The 22,688-nt window shown below is 44.9% G+C and overlaps 1 protein-coding gene across 1 annotated transcript in view; it reads left to right on the top strand.

Moving 5' to 3' along the window:
• The window catches only part of NEO1 (neogenin 1), a 527,807-nt gene extending 506,022 nt beyond the window's left edge, over positions 1–21,785 (top strand). Inside the window, exons 24-29 of the mRNA XM_065411681.1 lie at positions 972–1,210; positions 1,948–2,040; positions 15,148–15,306; positions 18,459–18,716; positions 20,016–20,152; positions 21,702–21,785. Coding sequence (XP_065267753.1) covers positions 972–1,210; positions 1,948–2,040; positions 15,148–15,306; positions 18,459–18,716; positions 20,016–20,152; positions 21,702–21,785 — 970 coding nt within the window. The remainder of the gene's footprint in view (positions 1–971; positions 1,211–1,947; positions 2,041–15,147; positions 15,307–18,458; positions 18,717–20,015; positions 20,153–21,701) is intronic.
• Positions 21,786–22,688: the final 903 nt, after the last annotated feature.

Below are 22,688 nucleotides of genomic sequence, written 5' to 3'. Positions count from 1 at the left end.
ATACCTCAAACTTGCTCAAGCCCTTTCTCCACTCACCCGCTTCCACTCTCCTGTGCGCTCATTCCTGCCCACTTACCTCTTCAGCAGTTTAGGACTGAGATAAGGCCTCCTAACTTTTACATTCCACTCACCCAGAACCTGCAGAGGAGTTTCAGGGAGTGAAATACCCTCGCTCCTGCTGCACTCTTCAGGCTACCCTGGCGCCATGACAAATGGAGCTTCTCTGGGTAGCCACTCTCTGCACAGTGTAAACAAACTGAAAAAGCCCCCTCCTCCCCAATTTTTTATTTGCCTTGTTTTAATCTTAATTGTTACTTGCATTCCTTCTTGATGCCAGATATGACGTTTCCTCTTTTGCTCCCAGGGTCCAAGGTGGAAAGGGGTGTTTGAACGCCTCATTTTCCACCTGTAAAAACCCTTAACATCACACAAAAATCGCCTCACACTCCAGAACCTGGCATTGTTACTCCAACAAGAGCGAGTAAGCACATTAGCTGAATGTGTCTGCTAACCTGATCAGTAGTAAAATCATTAACATTTAAACTATCAACATTAAACTTCAGAGTTATCACCATTTTGAAGTAATTGTGTCATTTCACACCCCACTTGCAGCTATTATTTAAGGCTATTTGCACACTTAGGACTACAACAGAGCATTGGTTTTCATACACTTCACACTTATCTTCACAACCACAAGGACTGGGAACTTACCAGTAATGTTTGTTCATGAAAGCTTAGGTTCTGCAGCACGTGGCAGATTTTGAAACAAAAATCAATGGCTGCATAGTACACCAGCCTATCCCTTTAGGTGTGTAACATGTACATCTGTAAAAGAAAGCTTCTTGCCTGGTAGTTAGCTGCCCCACAGCTGAATAGTAGATCTGAAAGAAATTTAAATGAAAACTCTCCTGTCTCTGAGAGTAACAAAATATTTGTCTAAGAATGTTTCATTTATTTTCTTGTTTTGCAAGGAAACGAGCTGCCTGCAAATCAGTGAATGGGTCCCATAAATACAAAGGAAATTCCAAGGATGTCAAACCCCCTGACCTTTGGATCCATCATGAGAGACTGGAGCTGAAACCCATTGATAAATCTCCAGACCCTAACCCAATCATGACAGACACCCCAATCCCTCGCAACTCCCAGGACATCACGCCAGTTGACAATTCCATGGATAGCAATATCCATCAAAGGCGCAACTCATACAGGGGTAAGTTTGCCTAACAACAAGCCATAGTTGGATCTTGGTATTTAATTGTGTAAAATTAGATACAGTATAACCACTGTATCTGGCAAAAGGAATTGTTAAAACGTTATTTAGATTATAATAAAAGTTTTTATTAAATTATTTTTCTTATGTTTCTATTTATTAGGTTGGGTTTAGTGACTAGGTTACAGGGCTCTGTTCCATTCAGGTGTAGAGGATTCATCTTCATGGTTTACATATGTATCAGTGGGACAATAGAGTGCACAAGAATTAATTTTTGAGTTATTCTTTGGTATATCATAATAATGGTACCTAGTTATAACAAGTTAGTAATCTTGTGTGCAAGATAGTATAACAATTATCTCATACTAGTCTGTGGAGGGAAATGATGATTAGTGCCATCTGTACATGACTGAGCTTAATTCATACTACCATTTGTCTCCAGAAATTGCATTTCTATAGGATATTAGTTTCATGGAAGTCTGGACTGTTTTTCCCATTCACAATAGTGCCTGTAACCCAACCCGCCCCTTCTGGTATTCCAGTGGAGGGGGTGGAAGAACTATATCTAGTCTGTTAGTCTTGGATGCTTGCCAGTCATGAGCTGCAGAACTATTATGAAGAGGACAGCCATACTATGCACACAGAATTAAAAGATGTTTGTAGCCAAATCACCTGGTTGTGTGTTGTCATGACGGAATCAGTGCTGTAGTAAGTAACCTTCCGTATTCTTTCTTCAGGGCATGAGTCAGAGGACAGCATGTCCACATTGGCAGGAAGAAGAGGGATGAGGCCAAAAATGATGATGCCATTTGATTCTCAGCCCCCTCAGCGTAAGTTAATAGCCTTTCTTACAAATTGTCTCAGCCAGAAAGAATGTTTTGTTATAATTGGGAACAACAAAACGAGCCATTGTGAATATGTTCTCAACACCCTCCACCCCTAAATAATTCCATTCCAGGTTGCAATGGGGATATTATCAGGAAGGGGCACTGAAGTCCTGTTACACCTTCATTTTATTGGCAGAGAGATTTGGATAGCCCTTTCTGAATAAGGATTATTTACTGTGTGGAAGAAATAGCTCAAAAAAGCATTTGCACGTATTTTAGAAAGAAAGAATAACTATATAAAACAATCCTGTAAGCTTCCCAGTACTCAGTCTGATAGTACTTTTGTTCCAAAAAAATGATGATATTCTGATCTCCAGGTGCTGGGAGTGCTGCGTAGAATGCTCACTGATAGAAGCTGAGGTTCAGTGGGCCTGGTCAAGCAGACTCTCATTTTGGATGCTTCCTACTGCTTTTTGTCTTTCAGTGTGTAGACTTAATGTACACCAGCTGCCAGACATCCCATTAGGGAAAAAATATCAAGTTTCAAATAAGAGGATCGTTTGTGGGTGCCTGGTTGGTTACCTTTGGTATCTGTGTATATTCCTGACTACCAGTTACTGATGATTGAGAGAAGTGCACTAACTGTAGCACCATGCAATGGGGCCATGCTATTTTCCCCATTACTTCAGAATATTGTAAAAACAGTTCTTTTATCAAACAATACTTGCAGTTTCAAACAATGTCTCTGAGAGCAGAGGAAACTTTGCCACATTGCATTAGTTTTACTGGTCTTCAGTCTTCGGAGAATTACTGAGATCTTGGCTCAGGTCATAGGTAAATATAAGTTTGGTCTTATGCTGGTTTCCACAAACATTTGTCTTTATCACAAAACCACTATATGCCGTTGTCAGGCACAAGTCAGCACAATATGCATTTTTTCTTCGAGTAGCGTCCCTATGCGTTCTCCACTTCAGGTCCTCATGCACCTCATGCGCCTTTGATTGGAGATTTTCAGTGGTAGTGACCATTTGGTCCGCACACGTGCTCCAGACATTCTCATGCCCTATACAGAGGATATATAGAGCTGCATGGGCTAACCACCATATCAACTGCTCTTCACCCTGAGACAGAGCATCTTGCATGCCCACTCTAGCACAGCCTGTAGCTTAGCCCTTTTAGTTTAGTTTGTATGATAGTTCAGTTTACTTTAGTAATTTATCTAGTTTGCTTGTTTTGAATTCTGTTTTTATTGGAGGATTTTTCTATTAAAACCCACCCACCACCACCGCCTCTGTTGCTGAGGGGCTATCTTCAGGGAGGTCATTGTTGCTAGGGTATGCCAGGATCTCCAGGCTTCAAGCACCACCTTTCCTGCCAGGAATCCATCCCAGTTAGTGATGACTATTCTTGATCCCTCCACTGTTTGGGAGACTCCCACATACTGGCCAAGTGTAAGATCTGCACGTCTTTTAAAAGCAGATTTAGGAAAAACAGGCAAATTAAGTTCAGGTTGCTCATGATGGAGACCTGCCTCTGATCCAGGCTTTAAGAATCCCTCTGTACACCTGCCTTCAAGCACATTTAGTCCCTGTCAACATCCATATCCCAATCACCAAGAGCATCACGAGATAAGACCATGGAGGGTACTGATAAGACTCCAAGGAAGAGGAGCTCTAGATCTCCCACTTGAAAGTCATCTTCAGAGAAACCTTGGTCATCTCATGGAGTGACCATTTTGCAGACCTCAGGTCCCAAAGCAAGTACCATTGAGGCTCCAAGCTATTCTGGTACTGGGGGGTTCATTGAAGACTTTCAACTTCTCCAAGGGCCACAACCTCCCTAGGCAATTTATTCCGATACTTAATCACTCTGACAGTCAGGAAGTTTTTCCTAATGTCCAACCTAAACAGCCCTTGCTGCAATTTAAGCCCATTGCTTCTTGTCCTATCCTCAGAGGTTGAGAAGAACTTTTCTCCCTCCTCCTTGTAACAACCTTTTATGTACTTGAAAACTGTTATCATGTCCTCTCTGTCTTCTCTTTTCTCCAGACTAAACAAACCTAATTTTTTCAATCTTCCCTCATAGGTCATGTTTTCTAGACCTTTAATCATTTTTGTTGGTCTTCTCTGGACTTTCTCCAATTTGTCTACATCTTTCCTGAAATGTGGCGCCCAGAACTGGACACAATACTCCAGTTGAGGCCTAATCAGCGCAGAGTAGAGCAGAAGAATTACTTCTTCTGTCTTGATTACAATATTCCTGCTCATACATCCCAGAATGGTGTTTGCTTTTTTTGCAACAGCGTTACACTGTTGACTCATATTTCGCTTGTGATCCACTATGACCCCGAGATCCCTTTCTGCCATACTCCTTCCTAGGCAGTCATTTCCCATTTTGTATGTGTGCAACTGATTGTTCCTTTCTAAATGGATTACTTTGCATTTGTCCTTATTGAATTGCATCCTGTTTACTTCAGACCATTTCTCCAGTTTGTCCAGATCATTTTGAATTTTAATCCTATCCTCCAAAGCACTTGCAACCCCTCCCAGCTTGGTATCGTCCGCAAACTTTATAAGTGCACTCTCTGTCCCATTATCTAAATCATTGATGAAGATCTTGAACAGAACCGGACCCAGAACCAATCCCTGCAGGACCCACTCGTTATGCTCTTCCAGCATGACTGTGAACCACTGATAACTATTCTCTGGGAATGATTTTCCAACCAGTTATGCACCCACCTTATAGTAACTCCATCTAGGTTGTATTTCCCTAGTTTGTTTATGAGAAAGTCATGCGAGACAGCATCAAAAGCCTTACTAAAGTCAAGATATACCACATCTACCGCTTCCTCCCTATCTACAAGGCTTGTTACCCTGTCAAAGAAAGCTATCAGGTTGGTTTGACACGATTTGTTCTTGACAAATCCATGCTGATTGTTATTTATCACCTTTTTATCTTCTAGGTGTTTGCAAATTGATTGCTTAATTTGTTGCTTCATTAGCTTTCCGGGTACAGAAGTTAAGCTGACTGGTCTGTAATTCCCCAGGTTGTCCTTATTTCCCTTTTTATAGATGGGCACTATATTTGCCCTTTTCCAGTCTTCTGGAATGTCTCCCGTCTTCCATGACTTTTCAAAGATAATTGCTAATGGTTCAGATATCTCCTCAGTCCGCTTCTTGAGTATTCTAGGATGCATTTCATCAGGCCCTGGTGATTTGAAGACATCTAACTTGTCTAAGTAATTTTTGACTTATTCTTTCCCTATTTTAGACTCTGATCCTATCTCATTTTCTCTGGCATTCACTATGTTAGACGTCCAATTGCCACCAACCTTATTAGTGAAAACTGAAACAAAGAAGTCATTAAGCACCTATGCCATTTCCACATTTTCTGTTATTGTCTTTCCCCCCTCATTGAGTAACGGGCCAACTCTGTCTTTCATCTTCCTCTTGCTTCTAATGTATTTGTAGAATGTTTTCTTGTTTCCTTTTATGTCCTTAGCTAGTTTGATCTCATTTTGTGCCTTGGCTTTTCTACTTTTGTCCCTACATACTTGTGTTATTTGTTTATATTCATCCTTTGAAGAATATTGGCAGCATGTGACCTCCAGAAGAAGAAAGAGGAGAACCTATGTACCCCCAATGCAGATAGAGGTGCAAAACCATTTTCAGGCTCTCTGCACAGGTACTACTGCACAGAAGGATTTGGAAGAGCCCTCTGTGGGAAGGGATCAGAAGGAGACCCTATCGGCCAGAAGGCATGGGATGCATTGTCCTAGGGATGGGGGTTCCATGACCACCACTCCCAAAAGGAGGAGACGGGTGGTGGTGGCCGGGACTCCCTCCTAAGGGGGACGGAGTCATCCATCTGCTGACCAGACCCGGAGACTCAAGAAGTGTGTTGCTTGCCTGGAGCTAGAATCCAGGATGTGACGGAGTGTCTGCCGAGACTGATCAAGACCTCGGACTGCTATCCCTTCCTACTTCTCCACATGGGCACCAATGGTACTGCCGAGAGTGACCTTGAGCAGATCACTGCAGACTACGTGGCTCTGGGAAGGCGTTTGAGGCGCAATTCGTGTTTTCATCCATCCTTCCTGTTGAAGGAAAAGGCCCAGGTAGGGACCATCGAATTGTGGAGTTGAATGCGTGCTTACACAGGTGGTGTTGGAGAGAGGGCTTTGGATTCTCCGACCATGGGATGTTGTTCCAGGAAGAAGGATTGCTAGGAAGAGATGGGATCCACCTAACAAAGAGAGGGAAGAGCATCTTCGCAGGCAGGCTTGCTAACCTAGTGAGGAAGACTTTAAACTAGGTTCGCTAGGGAATGGTGACCTGAGCCCAGAGGTAAGTGGAGAAGTGGGATACCGGGAGGAAACACAAGGAGGAGGGTACAAGACGGGAAGCCGCCTGATTCATACTGAGAAAGTAGGGTAATCGGCTAGTTATCTTAGGTGCCTGTACATGAACGCAAGAAGCCTGGCAAACAAGCAGGAAGAATTGAAAGTCCTGGCACAATCAAGGAACTATGATGTGATTGGAATAATAGAAACTTGGTGGGGCAGTTCACATGACTGGAGCACTGTCATGGATGGGTATAAACTGATCAGGGAGGAAATGTGGAGGAGTTGCATTGTATGTAAGAGAGCAGTATGATTGCTCAGAGCTCCAGCATGAAACTGGAGAAAAGCCTGTTGAGAGTCTTTGGGTTAAGTTTAGAAGCAAGAGCAACGAGTGATGTCGTGGTGGGCGTGTGCTATAGACCACCAGATCAGAAGAATGAGATAGATGAGGCTTTCTTCGAACAACTAAGTGAAGTTTCCAGATCACTGGCTCTGGTTCTAATGGGGGACCCTGACATCTGCTGGGAGAGCAATACAGCAATGCACAGACAATCCAGGATGTTTTTGGAGAGTGTTGGGGACAACTTCCTGGTATAAGTGCTGGAGGAACCAACTAGGGGCTGTGCTCCTCTTGACCTGCTGCTCACAAACAGGGAAGAATTGATAGGGAAGTAGAAGTGGGTGGCAAACTAGGCAGCAGTGACCATGAGATGGTTGAGTTCAGGATCCTGACAAAAGGAAGAAAGGAGAGTAGCAAAATCCAGACCCTGGACTTCAGAAAAGCAGACTTAGACTCCCTTACGGAACTCATGGGCAGGATCCCCTGGGAGGCTAATATGAGGGGGAAAGGAATCAGAAGAGCTGGCTGTATTTTAAAGAAGCCTTATTGAGGGCGCAGGAACAAACCATCCCGATGTGCAAAAAAGAAAAGCAAATATGGCAGGCGACCAGCTTGGCTTAACAGTGAACTCTTCGGTGAGCTTAAACTCAAAAAGGAAGCTTACAAGAAGTGGAAATTTGGACAGATGACTAGGGAGGAGTATAAAAATATTTCTCAGGCATGCAGGAGTGAAATCAGGAAGGACAAATCACACTTGGAGTTGCAGCTAGCAAGGGATGTTAAGAGTAACAAGAAGGGTTTGTTCAGGTATGTTAGCAACAAGAAGAATGTCAGGGAAAGTGTGGGACCCTTAATGAATGGGGGAGGCACCATAGTGAGAGATGATGTGGAAAAAACTGAAGTACTCAATTCTTTTTTTGCCTCGGTCTTCACAGACAAGGTCAGCTCCCAGACTGCTGCACTGGGCAGCACAATATGGGGAGGGCGTGAGTGCTCAGTGGTGAAAGAACAGGTTAAGAACTTAGAAAAGCTGGACATTCACAAGTCCATGGGTCCAGATCTAATGCATCCAAGGGTGCTGAGGGAGATGGCTGATGTGATTGCAGAGCCATTGGCCATTATCTTTGAAAATTCGTGGCGATCGGGGGAGGTCTCAGACGATTGGAAAAAGGCAAATATAGTGCCCATATTTTAAAAAGGGAAGAAAGAGAACCCAGGGAACTACAGACCGGTCAGCCTCACCTCAGTCCCCGGCAAAATCATGGAGCAGGTCTTCAAGGAATCCATTTTGAAGCACTTGGAGGAGAGGAAGGTGATCAGGAACAGTCAACATGGATTCACCAAGGGCAAGTCATGCCTGACCAACCTGATTGCCTTCTATGATGAGATAACTGGCTCTGTGGATATGGGAAAAGCGGTGGACATGATATAGCTTGACTTTAGCAAAGCTTTTGATACGGTCTCCCACAGTATTCTTGCCAGCAAGTTAAAGAAGTATGGATTGGACTATAAGATGGATAGAAATCTGGCTAGATCATCAGGCTCAACAGGTAGTGATCAACAGCTCGACTCGTCTAGTTGGCAGCCAGTATCAAGCAGAGTGCCCCAGGGGTCGGTCTTGGGGCCAGTTTTGTTCAACATCTTTATTAATAATCTGGATGATGGGATGAATTGCACCCTCAGCAAGTTTGCAGATGACACTAAGCTGGGGGGAGATGTAGATACACTGGAGGGTAGGGATAGGGTCCAGAGTGACCTAGACAAATTGGAGGATTGGGCCAAAAGAAATCTGATGAGGTTCAACAAGGATAAGTGCAGAGTCCTGCACTTAGGAAGGAAGAATCCCATGCACCACTACAGGCTGGGGACCAACTGGCTAGGCAGCAGTTCTGCAAAAAAGGACCTGGGGATTACAGTGAATGAGAAGCTGGATATAAGTCAGCAGTGTGCCCTTGTTGCCAAGAAGGCCAATGGCATATTGGGCTGTATTAGTAGGTGCATTGCCAGCAGATCGAGGGAAGTGATTATTCCCCTTTATTCGGCATTGGTGAGTCCATACCTGGAGTATTGTGTCCAGTTTTGGTCCCCCCACTACAGAAGGGATGTGGACAAATTGGAGAGAGTCCAGCGGAGGGCAACGAAAATGATCAGGCGGCTGGGGCACATGACTTACGAGGAGAGGCTGAGGGAACTGGGCTTATTTAGTCTGCAGAAGAGAAGGGTGAGGGGGGATTTGAAAGCAGCCTTCAACTACCTGAAAGGGGGTTCCAAAGAGGATGGAGCTCGGCTGTTCTCAGTGGTTGCAGATGACAGAACAAGAAACAATGGTCTCAAGTTGGAGTGGGGGAGGTCTAGGTTGGATATTAGGAAACAGTATTTCACTTGGAGGGTGGTGAAGCACTGGAATGGGTTACCTAGGGAGGTGGTGGAATCTCCATCCTTAGAGGTTTTTAAGGCCCGGCTTGACAAAGCCCTGGCTGGGATGATTTAGTTGGTGTTGGTCTTGCTATGAGCAGGGGGTTGGACTAGATGACCTCCTGAGGTCTCTTCCAACCCTAATATTCTATGATTCTTTGTAATTTGACCGAGTTTCCACTTTTCGTAGGACTCTTTTTTGAGTTTTAGATCATTGGAGATCTCCTGGTTAAGCCAGGGTGGTCTCTTGCCATACTTCCTATCTTTCCTCCCTCATAGTTGAGGCCAATAACCAGATGGAGAGGCAGGGTCAACCCAGAGCTACGCCCCAGAATAAAGACTCGAACAGACTGGATCTGTTTCGGCGAAAAATTTATTCGTCTTCCAGCCTTCAGTTGAGAGTGGCCAACTGCCAAGCCCTCCTTGGCTGCTATGACTACAATATGTGGCAGTCTATGGCCAAATTCGAGGTCTTGCTGCCTGAAGGGTCCTGGAAGGAATGTTGGGCAATCCTCGAAGAGGGCACGGCTGCAGCGGGAGCGGCCCTCAAAGCAGCCTCGGACGCAGCAAACTCCACGGCTCGCACCATAGCCTCATCCATCTCCATGTGAAGGGCGTCCTGGCTGCTCCTCTCGTCTATCAACGGAGGCTCAGCAATCGATGAAGGACCTCCCCCTTCGACGGCCAGGCCCTGTTTGCAGAGCAGACGGACAGTAAACTGCATGGCCTTAAGGACTCCCGTACTACCCTGAAAACTCTGGGGCTGTATGTTCCCGGTCCAGCCTGTAAGTGGTTCAAACCACAACAATCTCAGGGCCAAGGGAGTCAACCCCACCAGGAGACCCCCCCATAAGAAGAGTAGGGGCTACAAGCACCGCCCAAACCACCCACCTCCACCGTCTGCCCAGTTGGGCTCGACCTGCAATAAGCAGGGGGGCAAGCGAGCGTTTGGAGGGTGCGCTCGAGGGCGACCTACCAGACTATACCCTGGATCCGTCTGTCCCGCTGTTCTCCAACCACCTTTCTTTTTTTCTCCGTGCCTGAACCACTATAACTTTAGACCGCTGGGTCCTCAATACTGTGGCGGAGGGTTATACCCTACAGTTTATTTCTACCCCCCTCTTTGACCTCCCTTCTCATGAGAGTCTCCTGGTGCAGGAGGTAAAGGGGTTGCTGCAATTGGGTGCAGTGGAAGAAGTTCCTCTCAAGTTCAGGAACAAGGGGTTCTATTTCTGGTACTTCTTAATCCCAAAGGCTAAGGACGGTCTGCAGCCCATCCTGGACCTGAGGGACCTCAACAAGTATCTAAAGAAGCAAAAGTTCTGCATGGTCTCCCTGGTGTCTATCATCCCCTCCCTGGATCTGGGAGACTGGTATGCCACCCTTGACTTAGAGGACGCATAGTCCCACATAACAATCTTTCAAGGTCACAGACGCTTCCTCTGGTGTATGGTGGGCCTCCACCACTATCAGTTTGCGGTCCTCCTGTTTCATAGAATCATAGATTATTAGGGTTGGACTAGATGACCTCCTGAGGTCCCTTCCAACCCCCTGCTCAAAGCAGGACCAATCCCCAAATGGCTCCCTCAAGGACTGAACTCACAACCCTGGGGTTTAGCAGGCCAATGCTCAAACCACTGAGCTGTCCCTCCCCCCAATGATAAATGGCCCCCTCAAGGATTGAACTTGCAACCCTAGGTTTAGTAGGCCAATGCTCAAACCACTGAGCTATCCCTCCCCCCGTTTGGCCTGGCGACAGCACGCAGAGTGTTTACCAAATGCATGTCGGGGTATCCTCAGGCATCGGGGTATCCAGAGCTACCAGTACCTCAACGACTAGCTAGTCAAGGGTAACTCCAGCTCTCAGGTCCAGTAGGATGTCACAGTGCTGCAAGACACATGTCGTTCCCTGGGCCTAGTGGTGAAAGAAAAGAAGTTTACGTTAGTTCCGGTGCAGAGGATAGAGGTCATCGGAGCGGTGCTTGACTCTACCTGTGCCAGAGGTTTCTTTGTTTTATAGTCAACCAGGATCACTTCCAGTATCGATTGCTTCCGTTCAGCCTCTGGGTGTTCTCAGAGGTTATATCAGTGGTAGCCGCTCACCTATGACAGCTAGGTGTAATCATCTTCCCTTACCTCAATGATTGGCTGCTTAAGGACTCATTGTACCACAAAGTTCTTTCTGCAGTACAGATAACCATGTCTCTATTCTACAGGTTAGGTCTTCAACTCAACATGGAAAAATCCATTCTGACCTCAGTATAGTAGATACATTTCATAGGGATGTCTCTGGATGCTGTAACAGCCAGGGCTTACCTACCTGTTGACAGGTTTATGACCCTAACAAACCTCATCTCCAGGTTTCAAATAAGCCCCCAGGCATCGGAAAGAAGTTGTCTTCAACTGCTATGACTTGTACTTTTGTAAAGCAATATGCCCGGTATATAGCTGGTATATAAACAATCACACCCTCATCTCAACCTGTTACCTTCCAGGCATACAAAACACAATGTCTGATGATCTGAGCAGGCACTCCCTAGATTCCAACTGGGACTCAGACTCTCGAATTCTCAGACATATTCTTCTCACTTGGGGGCTTCCAGAGGTGGACTTTGCCATCACCACCAACAGGAAGTGCAAGAAATTCTGCTTGAGATATGGGCTGGGTCCCAATCCCTAGGAGACACCTTCCTCATTTTTTGGACGAGGGGTCTTCTTAAGGTATACTCCCCAAAACCATTGATCCTCAGTGTGTTGAACAAGATTAAACACGAAAAGTCAGAATTATTCTAGTTGTACCAACTTGGCAGAGACACATGTGGTATCCTTACCTGATTCGCCTCATTTCTTGTCCACCATTGAGACTTCCAACCATTTTGATTCCAGTCAGACTCTTCATCTCAACTTGAGAATGCTTCAGCTCAGAGCTTGGCTCCCTGATGGTTCTTGGGACTGGAGATTTCAGCAGAAGTACAACAGGTATTGTTAAAGAGCAGGAAGATATCTACCTGAAAAACTTAACATTGAAAATGGAAGAGATTCCATCACTGGTGTGCCCAGGGGCAGTTTTCCTCTCTGCTGTTCTCAATTACCTGTCGGAATTTAAAAAAAGATAAGTGTTTCTCTGAGTTCCATCAAGTTTCACTTGGTGGCTATCACAGCCTTTCATTCACTGGTAGAGGGATTCTCACTATTTGCCTACCCCACAACAGCAAGATTAATCAAGGGATTGATCAAGGGATTGATTAATCGCTTTCTGCAAATTAAAGGGCCCACCCTTAAACTTGATTCTTAATTCCCTTATGAAACCTCCCTTTGAGACACTATGTGTTCTCTATTTGAGCTATCAATGAAAGAGGCTTTTTTGGTGGCCATCACTTCTGCCAGGAAAGTTGGAGAAATGGGAACTTCAATGGCAGATCCTCCTTTTACATTTTTCTTCAAGGACAAAATTTTAATTGCAGCCACATCCTAAGTTTCTTCCTAAAGTATCTTCTGAATTTCATATTAACCAGATTATTTATCTTCCAGTTTTTATCCCAAAGCCACACCAGACTAGAGAGGAAACTGTCCTCCATACCTTGGATGTTAAAAGGGTGTTTAACTTCTATCTGGACAGATCCCAACTGTTTAGAAAGTCTCCCAGACTGTTTCTTTTGTGGACAGATCCAAAGGATCCACAGTTTTCACCCAAAAACGGTCAAGATGGATCTCGGGGTATATTATCTCTTGTTATGAGGCTGCCAGCATTCAGCGTCCTCCTTGAGTTCTACCCCATTCAACAAGGTCCTAGTCTACCTCAGTGGGAATATTGAAAGATGTTCCAGTTCTTGAAATCTGTAGAACTGCAAGCTGGATCTCAGTACATACTTTCTCTAAACATTATGCATTGGTTCATGCATCCAGTTCAGAGGTTTTGGTTGGAATTGCAATTCTATCTTCAGTGTTAGATCCAGCTCTGAAGCTCCTTCCTCCTTCTAATGATATTGCTTGGGAATCATCTGAAGTGGAGGACCCGTAGGGACACTACTTGAAGAAGAAGAAGAAGAAGAAGAGGTTACTCACTTTGTGCAGTAATTGGAGTTCTTTGAGATGCGTGTCCCTATGGGTGCTCCACTGTCTGCCCTCCTTCCCCTCTGATTCAGAGTTTTGTCTTGCAGGACTTCACCATAGAGAAGGAAACAAGGGTCATTCACCCATACAGCTCTGTATATCCTCAACACAGGGCATGAGGCTGTCTGGAGTATGTGCGCAGGCCAAATGGGCTCTGCTAACGAAAAACCCTGATCAAAGGCACATGGGGCGTGTGTACACCTGAAGTGGAGCTCCAAAAGGGGGACACATCTCAAAGAACTCATTCTCTTCTCAAGAGAAGACCAAGGCTAGGCATAGGAGGGGAATTCCAGATGAAGGCTGGCGTGCATTGACAGAACTGTGTGGTAAAGCATCACAGCACCTGCCTGACCTAAGCTCAGACTTCCTTGAACAATCAGTTTACATACATCTCAGCTGGAGTACGGTGTCCAGTTTTGGTTGCCAATATATAGAAGGGGTGTAGAGAATCTGGAAAGGATCCAGAGGAGAGTGACAAAGATGATCAAAGGGATGGAACACAAGCCATATGAGCAAAGGACCTGGGTATGTTTAGTTGGAAAAGAGGAGGTTAAGGGGGCGGGGACAAGATAGCAGTCTTCAAATACTTGAAAGGCTGCCATTAAAAAGGTAGATTAGATGAGTGTTTCAGGGATGCTGTTTTAATTAGTCTCTCCTTAGCCAGTCTCCTGGTTCTGAAGAGGCTTATACTGCAGGTTAAGTTCCAAGAACTGGAATCTGCAGAGGCAGTTTTATGCGAAAGAGGTTGGTTACTCCCTGTAACTGCAGATCTCTGAATACATTGCCTCCACAAATTCACACCCTCCTCACCTCAGAGACTGTTATCCAAACAGGTGAATAGGAATGGAGGGAGCAGGGGTTTCATTCTTCTTTTTAACCATACTTTATGTGCAAACTTGCATGCAGTGAGGCAGGAGGCCCTAGCTGTACTAACTACTTTAAAAGATTCTGGATTCACATGGTGTGTGACTCCTAACTGGGGAGTTTTTGAGGCAAATAGGTCTGGGCAACTTCATGTTTGGGTAAGTAACCGACTACAGTTTTCTTATTCTTTAACTATGGTGCTAGCAATGAGCCCTGACCTTCAGCATATCCCTCCAACTTTCTTTTGGGCCATTTCTTGAGTAATCTAGTGTTTGAGTCTAGCATAAGAGCCAAATCCTGTGTAAGACAGCCCTCCAAATTCTGGAGTGTAGTGTGAACTTGCAGTTGTAGAAACCCTTGCTTTGCTGTTAATGTCACTGCCACAAGTTGGGGAGAATGTAAGACATACAAATGCTGCCCTCTTGAGAAATTCAAGTATTCATGCCTCTCAAGCAGAAAGAAAAGTGTAGAGAGAAAAAAAGGCCTCCAGTTTGAATGTATTGGATGAGAATTCTGCTGATTCTGAGCAGAAGGAATGAGTAAATCTTCTGCATCTCATCCTGTGCTTGTCACCATCTGTCTAGCATTTTTAATTAATCAAAGGTACTGTAATACTTGCTCATGCTTGTTGGGAAATTAAATTCTCTCAGACTGAAATGGTTTTCACAGTTTGAGTTCACGTTTACATTCCCCTTTTAGGCATGAAGTTTACAGCCTAGAGTTACACAGGAAAGCTCTAAAAGGAGCTGATCCTCATTTTCTCAAGAGGCCTCTCAGTGAAAGCAGGACCAAGAGTGGTGTGTTCTTTCAGCATAAGAAAAATCATGAGAAGACTGATGTCTGGGGTTTTTTGTTTGTTTTTATAGTAGGGGTAGAGCGGGAATTTAAGTCTACTTGATTCCCTTCTCAATCTGATGAATGGCTGGCTAGCTTGTACTGTGCCTTTGAGGGAGAAGGGAGGGGTGCAGTGCATTTCTATATGTGTGCATGCTCGTCTGTATGTTAAGCGTTTTTTCTGTCTTGTGTCCATTCACAGCTGTGATTAGCGCTCATCCCATCCATTCACTCGATAACCCTCACCATCATTTCCACTCCGGCAGCCTCGCTTCTCCAACTCGCAGCTATCTCCATCATCAGGTCAACCCTTGGCCGATTGGCACATCCATGTCCCATTCAGACAGGGCCAATTCCACAGGTGAGAGATGAATGACCAGGTAGCATTCATTTGAAAGGGAACTATTCACAAAACGTATGTGGAAAACAAAGTTCCAAGGAAAACCCTCAAGTCAACTTTAGTAGTTTGGATCTGATCAGTCTCCATTGTTCTTATTGTCTCCTTAGAAGTGAGAAAATAACATACTTATGCCTACTGATATTTTTTTCTTTTCCAGTGTTAGACAATGAGTCTCCTTGTTTTGAATGAAACTAAAATTAACAAAAATGATTAGGGGTCTGGAGCACATGACTTATGAGGAGAAGCTGAGGGAACTGGGATTGTTTAGTCTCCAGAAGAGAAGAATGAGGGGGGATTTGATAGCTGCTTTCAACTACCTGAAGGGGGGTTCCAAAGAGGATGGAGCTCGGCTGTTCTCAGTGGTGGCAGATGACAGAACAAGGAGCAATGGTCTCAAGTTGCAGTGGGGGACGTCTAGGTTGGATATTAGGAAACACTATTTCACTAGGAGAGTGGTGAAGCACTGGAATGCATTACCTAGGGAGGTGGTGGAATCTCCTTCCTTGGAGGTTTTTAAAGCCCGGCTTGACAAAGCCCTGGCTGGGATGATTTAGTTGGGAATTGGTCCTGCTTTGAGATGATCACCTGAGGTCCCTTCCAACCCTGATATTCTATGATTCTATGTTTGGTTTTTTTGCGTGGCAGCTGCAACTTACCTTGCACCACACCTCATCACAGTGAAAAATGTGCTTTGTATAACCAATTCAGCACTGAGAGCCATCTCTGGGAATAGTGTTTGCTAGTTCATTACTACTGAAGACCAAGGCTAGGTCTACACTACAGCGGGGGGTCGACCTAAGATACGCAACTTCAGCTACGTGAATAGCGTAGCTGAAGTTGCGTATTTTAGGTCGACTTACCTGGCTGTGAGGATGGCGGCAAGTTGACTGCTGCCGCGCCGCCGTCGACGCCGCTGCCGCCTCTTGCCGCGGTGGATTTCCGGAGTCGACGGCAGAGCGATCAGGGATCGATTTTATCACGTCTTCACTAGACGCGATAAGTCGATCCCCAATAGATCGATTGCTACCCGCCGATCCGGCGGGTAGTGAAGACGTGCCCCAAGAATGGAACAGAAGAATTATCAGCTTTATTTTTATTTCTCAGTAATGGAGTGATGAGTTAAGAATGAACAAAATCCCCTTGCATGGTGTCAAGTATCAGAGGGGTAGCCGTGTTAGTCTGAATCTGTAAAAAGCAACAGAGAAATCCCCTTGATACTTATGAAGATTTTGTCCCATTATCTGAATTTTGCATGGGTCAAATGTTGAGCCTGGGATATCGGATAGTGTCCTTTTTTAGCATCTATAGAATCTGAAACCCTGTTTACATTTAATTTGCACACACTTAGAATATTAATAACTTTCCTGGTTGGTTGTGTTAAAACAACAAGAAAAAACATGATCTTTCCTACATAATGTTTTTAAGCTTCAAGCACAGTGGTGTGTAAGTACAATTCTTGCAGTATTCCTATTAAAGCATCCAGTGCTATAAGAAATATCTAGGCAACATTGCTGTGTATGCTGTAAGAATCACAAATAGTTAAACTTCTTAGGATACAATGAATGCAATGCCTCTAGTCTATTGTTAGGTTCTGAATCCTGATAAGGTACCATAGGCAACAATGAAGCTTGTACTGTTGTTTTCTGGAATGTCTCAGTTCATAGGCAAAGTTTCAAATACCTCATGAAGCTGCTAATATGCAGATGAAAGATTGTGTTGTAGTAGAAGGTATTGCTTGTTTTGTTTTGTTTTTTGTACTATTCAAATTATTATGGGAGTAGCAGCTCTTGCAGCCAAGATATTTTCTTGTGCACAGACTAGGTCGGATAGAGTTGCCATAAAAATGCAAGATTCCCTTTCATTGCCCTGCCTTCATGATCCTCTAGAAGATTTTGGTTTCATCTATATATCGCAATGATTGCTCATATATAAACATCTAGGTATTTTTAGTAGTTATAAAGTTGTGGAATGTTCTAGTCTCAAATTAGAATTAAGATGTGCATCACATGCTGTTTATTCCTTAAGCAAAAGCTGATGATGATGCAGAATTTCACGGTGACTTTGTGATTCGCCATATCGATTGCTTAGGTATTGGGCTGATAATAGTTTCCCTTTGGAGCTATGTACTAAAATGAACTCTTCTCTAAGGCCAGGTCTACACTAACCCCCTAATTCGAACTAAGGTACGCAACTTCAGCTACGTGAATAACGTAGCTGAAGTTCGAAGTACCTTAGTTCGAACTTACCTCGGTCCACACGCGGCAGGCAGGCTCCCCCGTCGACTCCGCGGTACTCCTCTCGTCTAGCTGGAGTACCGCAGTCGACGGCGAGCACTTCCTGGTTCGACTTATCGCGTCCAGACAAGACGCGATAAGTCGAACCCAGAAGTTCGATCGCTCGCCGCCGAACTACGGGGTAAGTGTAGACCTACCCTAATAGTCGACTGACCACCACTTGGCATATTATATCTTGATTGCTGCATCCTATTTAGGCACAGTAACCTAGACAAAAAGACAGAGAAGAATTTAAGTGCACACAGGTAACATTAGGATGAGTGAGGAGAAGAAGTCATTTGTGGGTATGCAATGTGGAAATGTGAATGGGATACACATTTTTAGATATTAAGATTTGAGACACACTGTCGTTAGACCAATATCATAGAACAAATCTATATCTGAATTAGCAGTGGTTTTGTTTTTCTCCTTGTGTTTCTTATTTGCCTGAAAATAAGCTGCAGAAACCTTGTAGGACAGTAAAACCTCTGGTCAGCTGTGGACTCCTTTGGTGCCAAAGCTTGCATTGTCATGGGATGGCTGTTTTTTTGTTTGTTTGTTTTGTTTTTTTTCTTTTGTCTTGTGAAATTTTTATGGACTTGCTTCTTAAAACAGGGCAGTTACATAGTATTGGATGTTAAGTGCTCAGGTGATTATTGATGCATGAATCAGTTCCCTAGCTTTAACCAGGATCTTCAGGAAAAGCGCTTGGTAAAGACTCCTGCTTTGGTCCCACGTGGCTATTGGGATGCTGCAAAAGGAAATATTTAATAGCCTAGCTGAAAGGAGGGAAAACTTCCGTGGAAGAAAATAAGCCCCATTTTTACTTTTCCATTGTAGAATCTGTTCGAAATACACCGAGCACAGACACCATGCCGGCTTCCTCATCTCAGACATGTTGTGCTGACCATCAAGAGCCAGAAAGTGCCACAGCATCTTATCTGGCCAACGCGCAGGAGGAGGATTCAGGTCAAAGTCTCCCTACTGCCCACGTCCGTCCCTCTCACCCTCTGAAGAGCTTTGCAGTGCCAGCAGTTCCACCCACAGGTTCCACATATGACCCAGCATTGCCAAGCACACCATTATTAACGCAGCAAGGTGAGCAGGGTGGGGTGGAAGGATAAATGACATGATATAGCTCTGAGAATCACAGTGCATATCCAGCACGTGGAGGAGGATAGAGTGACGAATAGTGGAGTTGTCAGTGGAGATAGGTGAGGGCGGGAGAGGAAGGGGATCAAGAGGAAAATGAGGAGATGCTTTTGGGAAAGATTGCACCTGACATCCAAGGAGAGATGTTAGAGAGGCAGTCAGAGATAAGACTGGGCTGAATTTCATACATTTAGTTTTCAAGCACAGCAGTAAACTTCATCTTCAAGTATTTGGATAATCCAAAGGGATGTTCAACTCCAGCGTTCATTAATTTGAAGCATTAGTTCTAACCCACTGGAAAACAGTTGTAATCTGATAGAACCCTTTTGATCTGGCCAATTCAAGATCATTCTCCGCACTGTGGCAATGCTGCTGACATTCCCGTAACCACCTTCTCCGTCTGGACAGGGAAATTATGGCTAAGAGTATAAGTTCCCTGTAAGTTGCATGGCCACGCAGTAGCCTATTTTAGCGCCACACAGGCGCTCAGGGAGCCCCCACCTAGCCCAGCCCCCAACCTGCCATGGAAGGGGAGTCCCTCCCCTGGCCCCAACTCAGCCTGCAGCCCGGACCTGCCACAGCTGGGGCTGTGTGGCCGGATTGGGACCGATCGGCCAGGGCGGCGTGGCCCAGGCCGGCCCAGACCTGGCGGGGTGGCATGGCCCGACCCTGGATTGGCCTGGACCCAGCTGCAGCCAGGGTGTGGCCCTCCCCAGGCCCAGATCTGCTGGGGTCGGGGAAGGGGTGCCTATCCTGCAGCCCCAGAGCTCCTGCGGTGGGGAGAGGCGCCTCTCCCCCCCGTCCCAGGTGCTGCCTGCGGGGAGAGAGCACTGAGGGGAGTCCTCTCTCCCCACCGTGGCCCCGCAGCACCTTCCTGCACTCCAAACCCCTCAGCCCTGGCCCCACCCCAAAGCCCGCATCCCCAGCTGGAGCCCTCACCCCCTGTATTCAACCCACTGCGCCAGCCCTGAGCCCTCATCCCTGGCCCCACTCCAGAGCCCACACCCACAGCCGGAGCCTTCACACCCCTGTACCCCAACCCTCTGCCCCAGCCCTGAGCCCCTTCCCACACTCAGAACCTCTTGGCCCCACCTCCACCACATGAATTTTTTTATGTGCACCAATATGAAGGTGATGTGTCACACATCACCTCCATATTTATGCACATAACAAAATTCATTCTGCACATGGGTGGGAAAAATTAGAGGGAACACTGCTAGGAGTATGTAACATTTTTGCTTTAAGCTTCTAACCATCCAGTTCACTCGGTGAAGACTGCGTCGATCGGGACTTTAGGGAGAACTCGACCACCTATGCCAGTGGTAGTGCCCAGCGCCCCCGATGTGCAGGAGACCACCAGGATGCTTGAGGACTCAGAAAGTGTAAGTGTATTTACAGCTTTCTTGGCAGTACTTACCACAGCATGACAAACCTCCCTGGATGCCTGCAGAGAGCATTATAGTAATGCTAACTATAAGGAAGGAGATTTCAAAGGCAAAAAAATTTCATTAGGCACCCAGGTCAGGCACTCAGGTATAAGAACCTATATAGACTAGACTAGAACTCCCATTGACGGTCAGTGGGAGTTGGGCTCTGAACTGTCTTTTATGCCTTTGAAAATCTCACCCAGGGCAAACTTCTTTTATATTTTGTGGTGAAGTTAAGGACTTACTACTTAAATTTAAGGCCAAATAGTGATTGTTAGAGCCAAGCCTATGGTAATGCTCTGTCAGTATACTTCTGCCTTGGTGTGCACTACTCCCTCTGTTCCACTCCAGGAGCCTTCCTGAGCAGAGATTGACAATTTTACCAAATGCATCAGAACCTCAAGTTAACAAGCCTCTCAGTTACGTGAATGTGGGATAACGTTGTTCCCCCAGGCTTCCTGCACAGTTAGCTGAGGAGGAGGAGTTGTCCAAGCCTCTGGTTTTCCCCTAACCTGTCTTGATGAAAAGAGGAGCAGGGTAAAGAGGAGCTATGTTAGACTTCTGCACTGGACTGTATGTGCCAAAGAATTACTGACCAGAGTGGGAAGCCCCAGCGAGCATTGTTTGCTTTCCTGGAAAGCCACTGCTGCTTCACATGCTATGATCTTGCCCAAGCTGGCATTTCATTTCCCTACAGTTGTTGTGAAAGAAGGCTGTGCCTGGATTTAACTGTTAATAGAAATCCCATAGCTGTAATCTCATGCAGCACAACCATATTACATCCCAAGGATGAAGAGTGGGGATGACAAAAGGGGATAGTTGAGGATTAGTCTCAAAACACTTAAACCTGTGACCCTAAATCCATATTTAGGCTCCTGAATGAAAGTGGCTTGATTTTCAAAGATGTTGAGCAACCCTAGCTCCCATTGAAGGCTGTGGGAGCTACAGATGCTCAGCATCTTTGGAAATCAGGCTACTTTTTTTTTTTTTTTTTTTGGTAAGTGAGCAGTCTAACTAGACATCCAGCTTTGAAAATGATAGCTAAAAATCCTTTGTAGCTGACACTACCATAGCACTGCTTCAAATCATTATCTTTGATGTACTTAGTGTTGTGGGTGCAGAAAATGTTTAATTTGAAATTTCTGTTTTTCTTCTCTTTTTCCACTTTCCCTGTGTTTTTTCTCTATCACACTGTATTTGTCAATAATTCACCCTTTTTGGTTTGATTTCTGTATGTTTTGTTGTGGTTTTGTTTGCATGCCCGATTCTGGTGCACGCTTTGCCCATCTGTCTCTTACTCCTTTCATCACTTTTGCAAAATTCCGGCATTTGAAAAATGGTTGGTGCTTTCAATTTGTGCATTCACATAACCATCAAAACTTGGCTTTGCCTGTCTATGATTTATAGTCATATTGTATACCAGAGTCATTGATCATGCTTCCTCCCACTCTTCCTTAAAGAGCACAGCTCATCTTGTCCAGTAACCCTCTTAAATCTCCTGCAGAACTATGAACCAGATGAGCTGACCAAAGAGATGGCCCACCTGGAAGGACTAATGAAGGACCTTAATGCCATCACTACAGCATGAACATCTTCACCAGGACATGACTCCAAATCCAGTTTCACAAGTCTTGGAACTCAGCCTTGGAACACAAGGAATTGTACAGAGAAAGAGAGGGACAGCACACGAGAGCAGACGTAGAAAGCAAACAAACCAACTTGTGCATTAATGCTAATGCTGGTTAAAAAAGATGACTTTTCTCCTCCTCGTCCTGAAACAAAGTCATTGCCAAGTTGAAGTCTTGTTTGCCTGCTGAGACCATGCAGGATGGGACACTTCAGGTGAAATCTAGTGTCCAAGCAAGAGAGGGGAAAAAATCAAATGGACTTTACATTCTTTTTCTGGTCAGGTTTTGTCTCAGTGGTGTGATTGCCCTGCCTTTTCAGTGTTGGACATTCGCATTTATGTACAATTTTATTTGTGTGTTTTTATTTTATTTTATCTTTTTTTATAAAAAGGAAAAAAATTGTGTAATCTGAAAAAAAAAGAAAAACGTTGTTTTCCACAGCCTAGACTGATGTTTGACTGCTTGTTCTATTGTGTGTGGAAATTCATTGCCAGTGTGGGGTATTCTGTTTTGGTTTTTTTATTCTGCATATAATTACATCCCCTTCCAGCAGTTAATCCATGGCCATTTGGGATGCTGCATTGCTATTTGTAAGCTCTTTTATTATTTTTATATTATAATTATTAAAAGCCTGACTTTCTCCTCTCATCACTGTGAGATTACAAATCTGTTTGAATTGAAATGTAACATTGAAAGACTTGTTTGTCGCTTTTTGTGCAGTTTCAATACTTTGATGGGGGGAAAGTTAATGGGGAAGGGGGAGGGGAGCCAGGGGCTAATGGGAGGTTTCCTTATTGTTGTTTTCCAGTCTTCATATGTTCACTAAAATACTGAAGAAAATGAAAGCATCTTCTGTTATGTCC

This window comes from Emys orbicularis, chromosome 10, assembly GCF_028017835.1.
Source record: "Emys orbicularis isolate rEmyOrb1 chromosome 10, rEmyOrb1.hap1, whole genome shotgun sequence".
Lineage (NCBI taxonomy): Eukaryota > Metazoa > Chordata > Testudines > Emydidae > Emys > Emys orbicularis.
The sequence above is the reverse complement of the archived record's forward strand: the minus strand, read 5'-3'. Positions and strand labels throughout refer to the sequence as shown.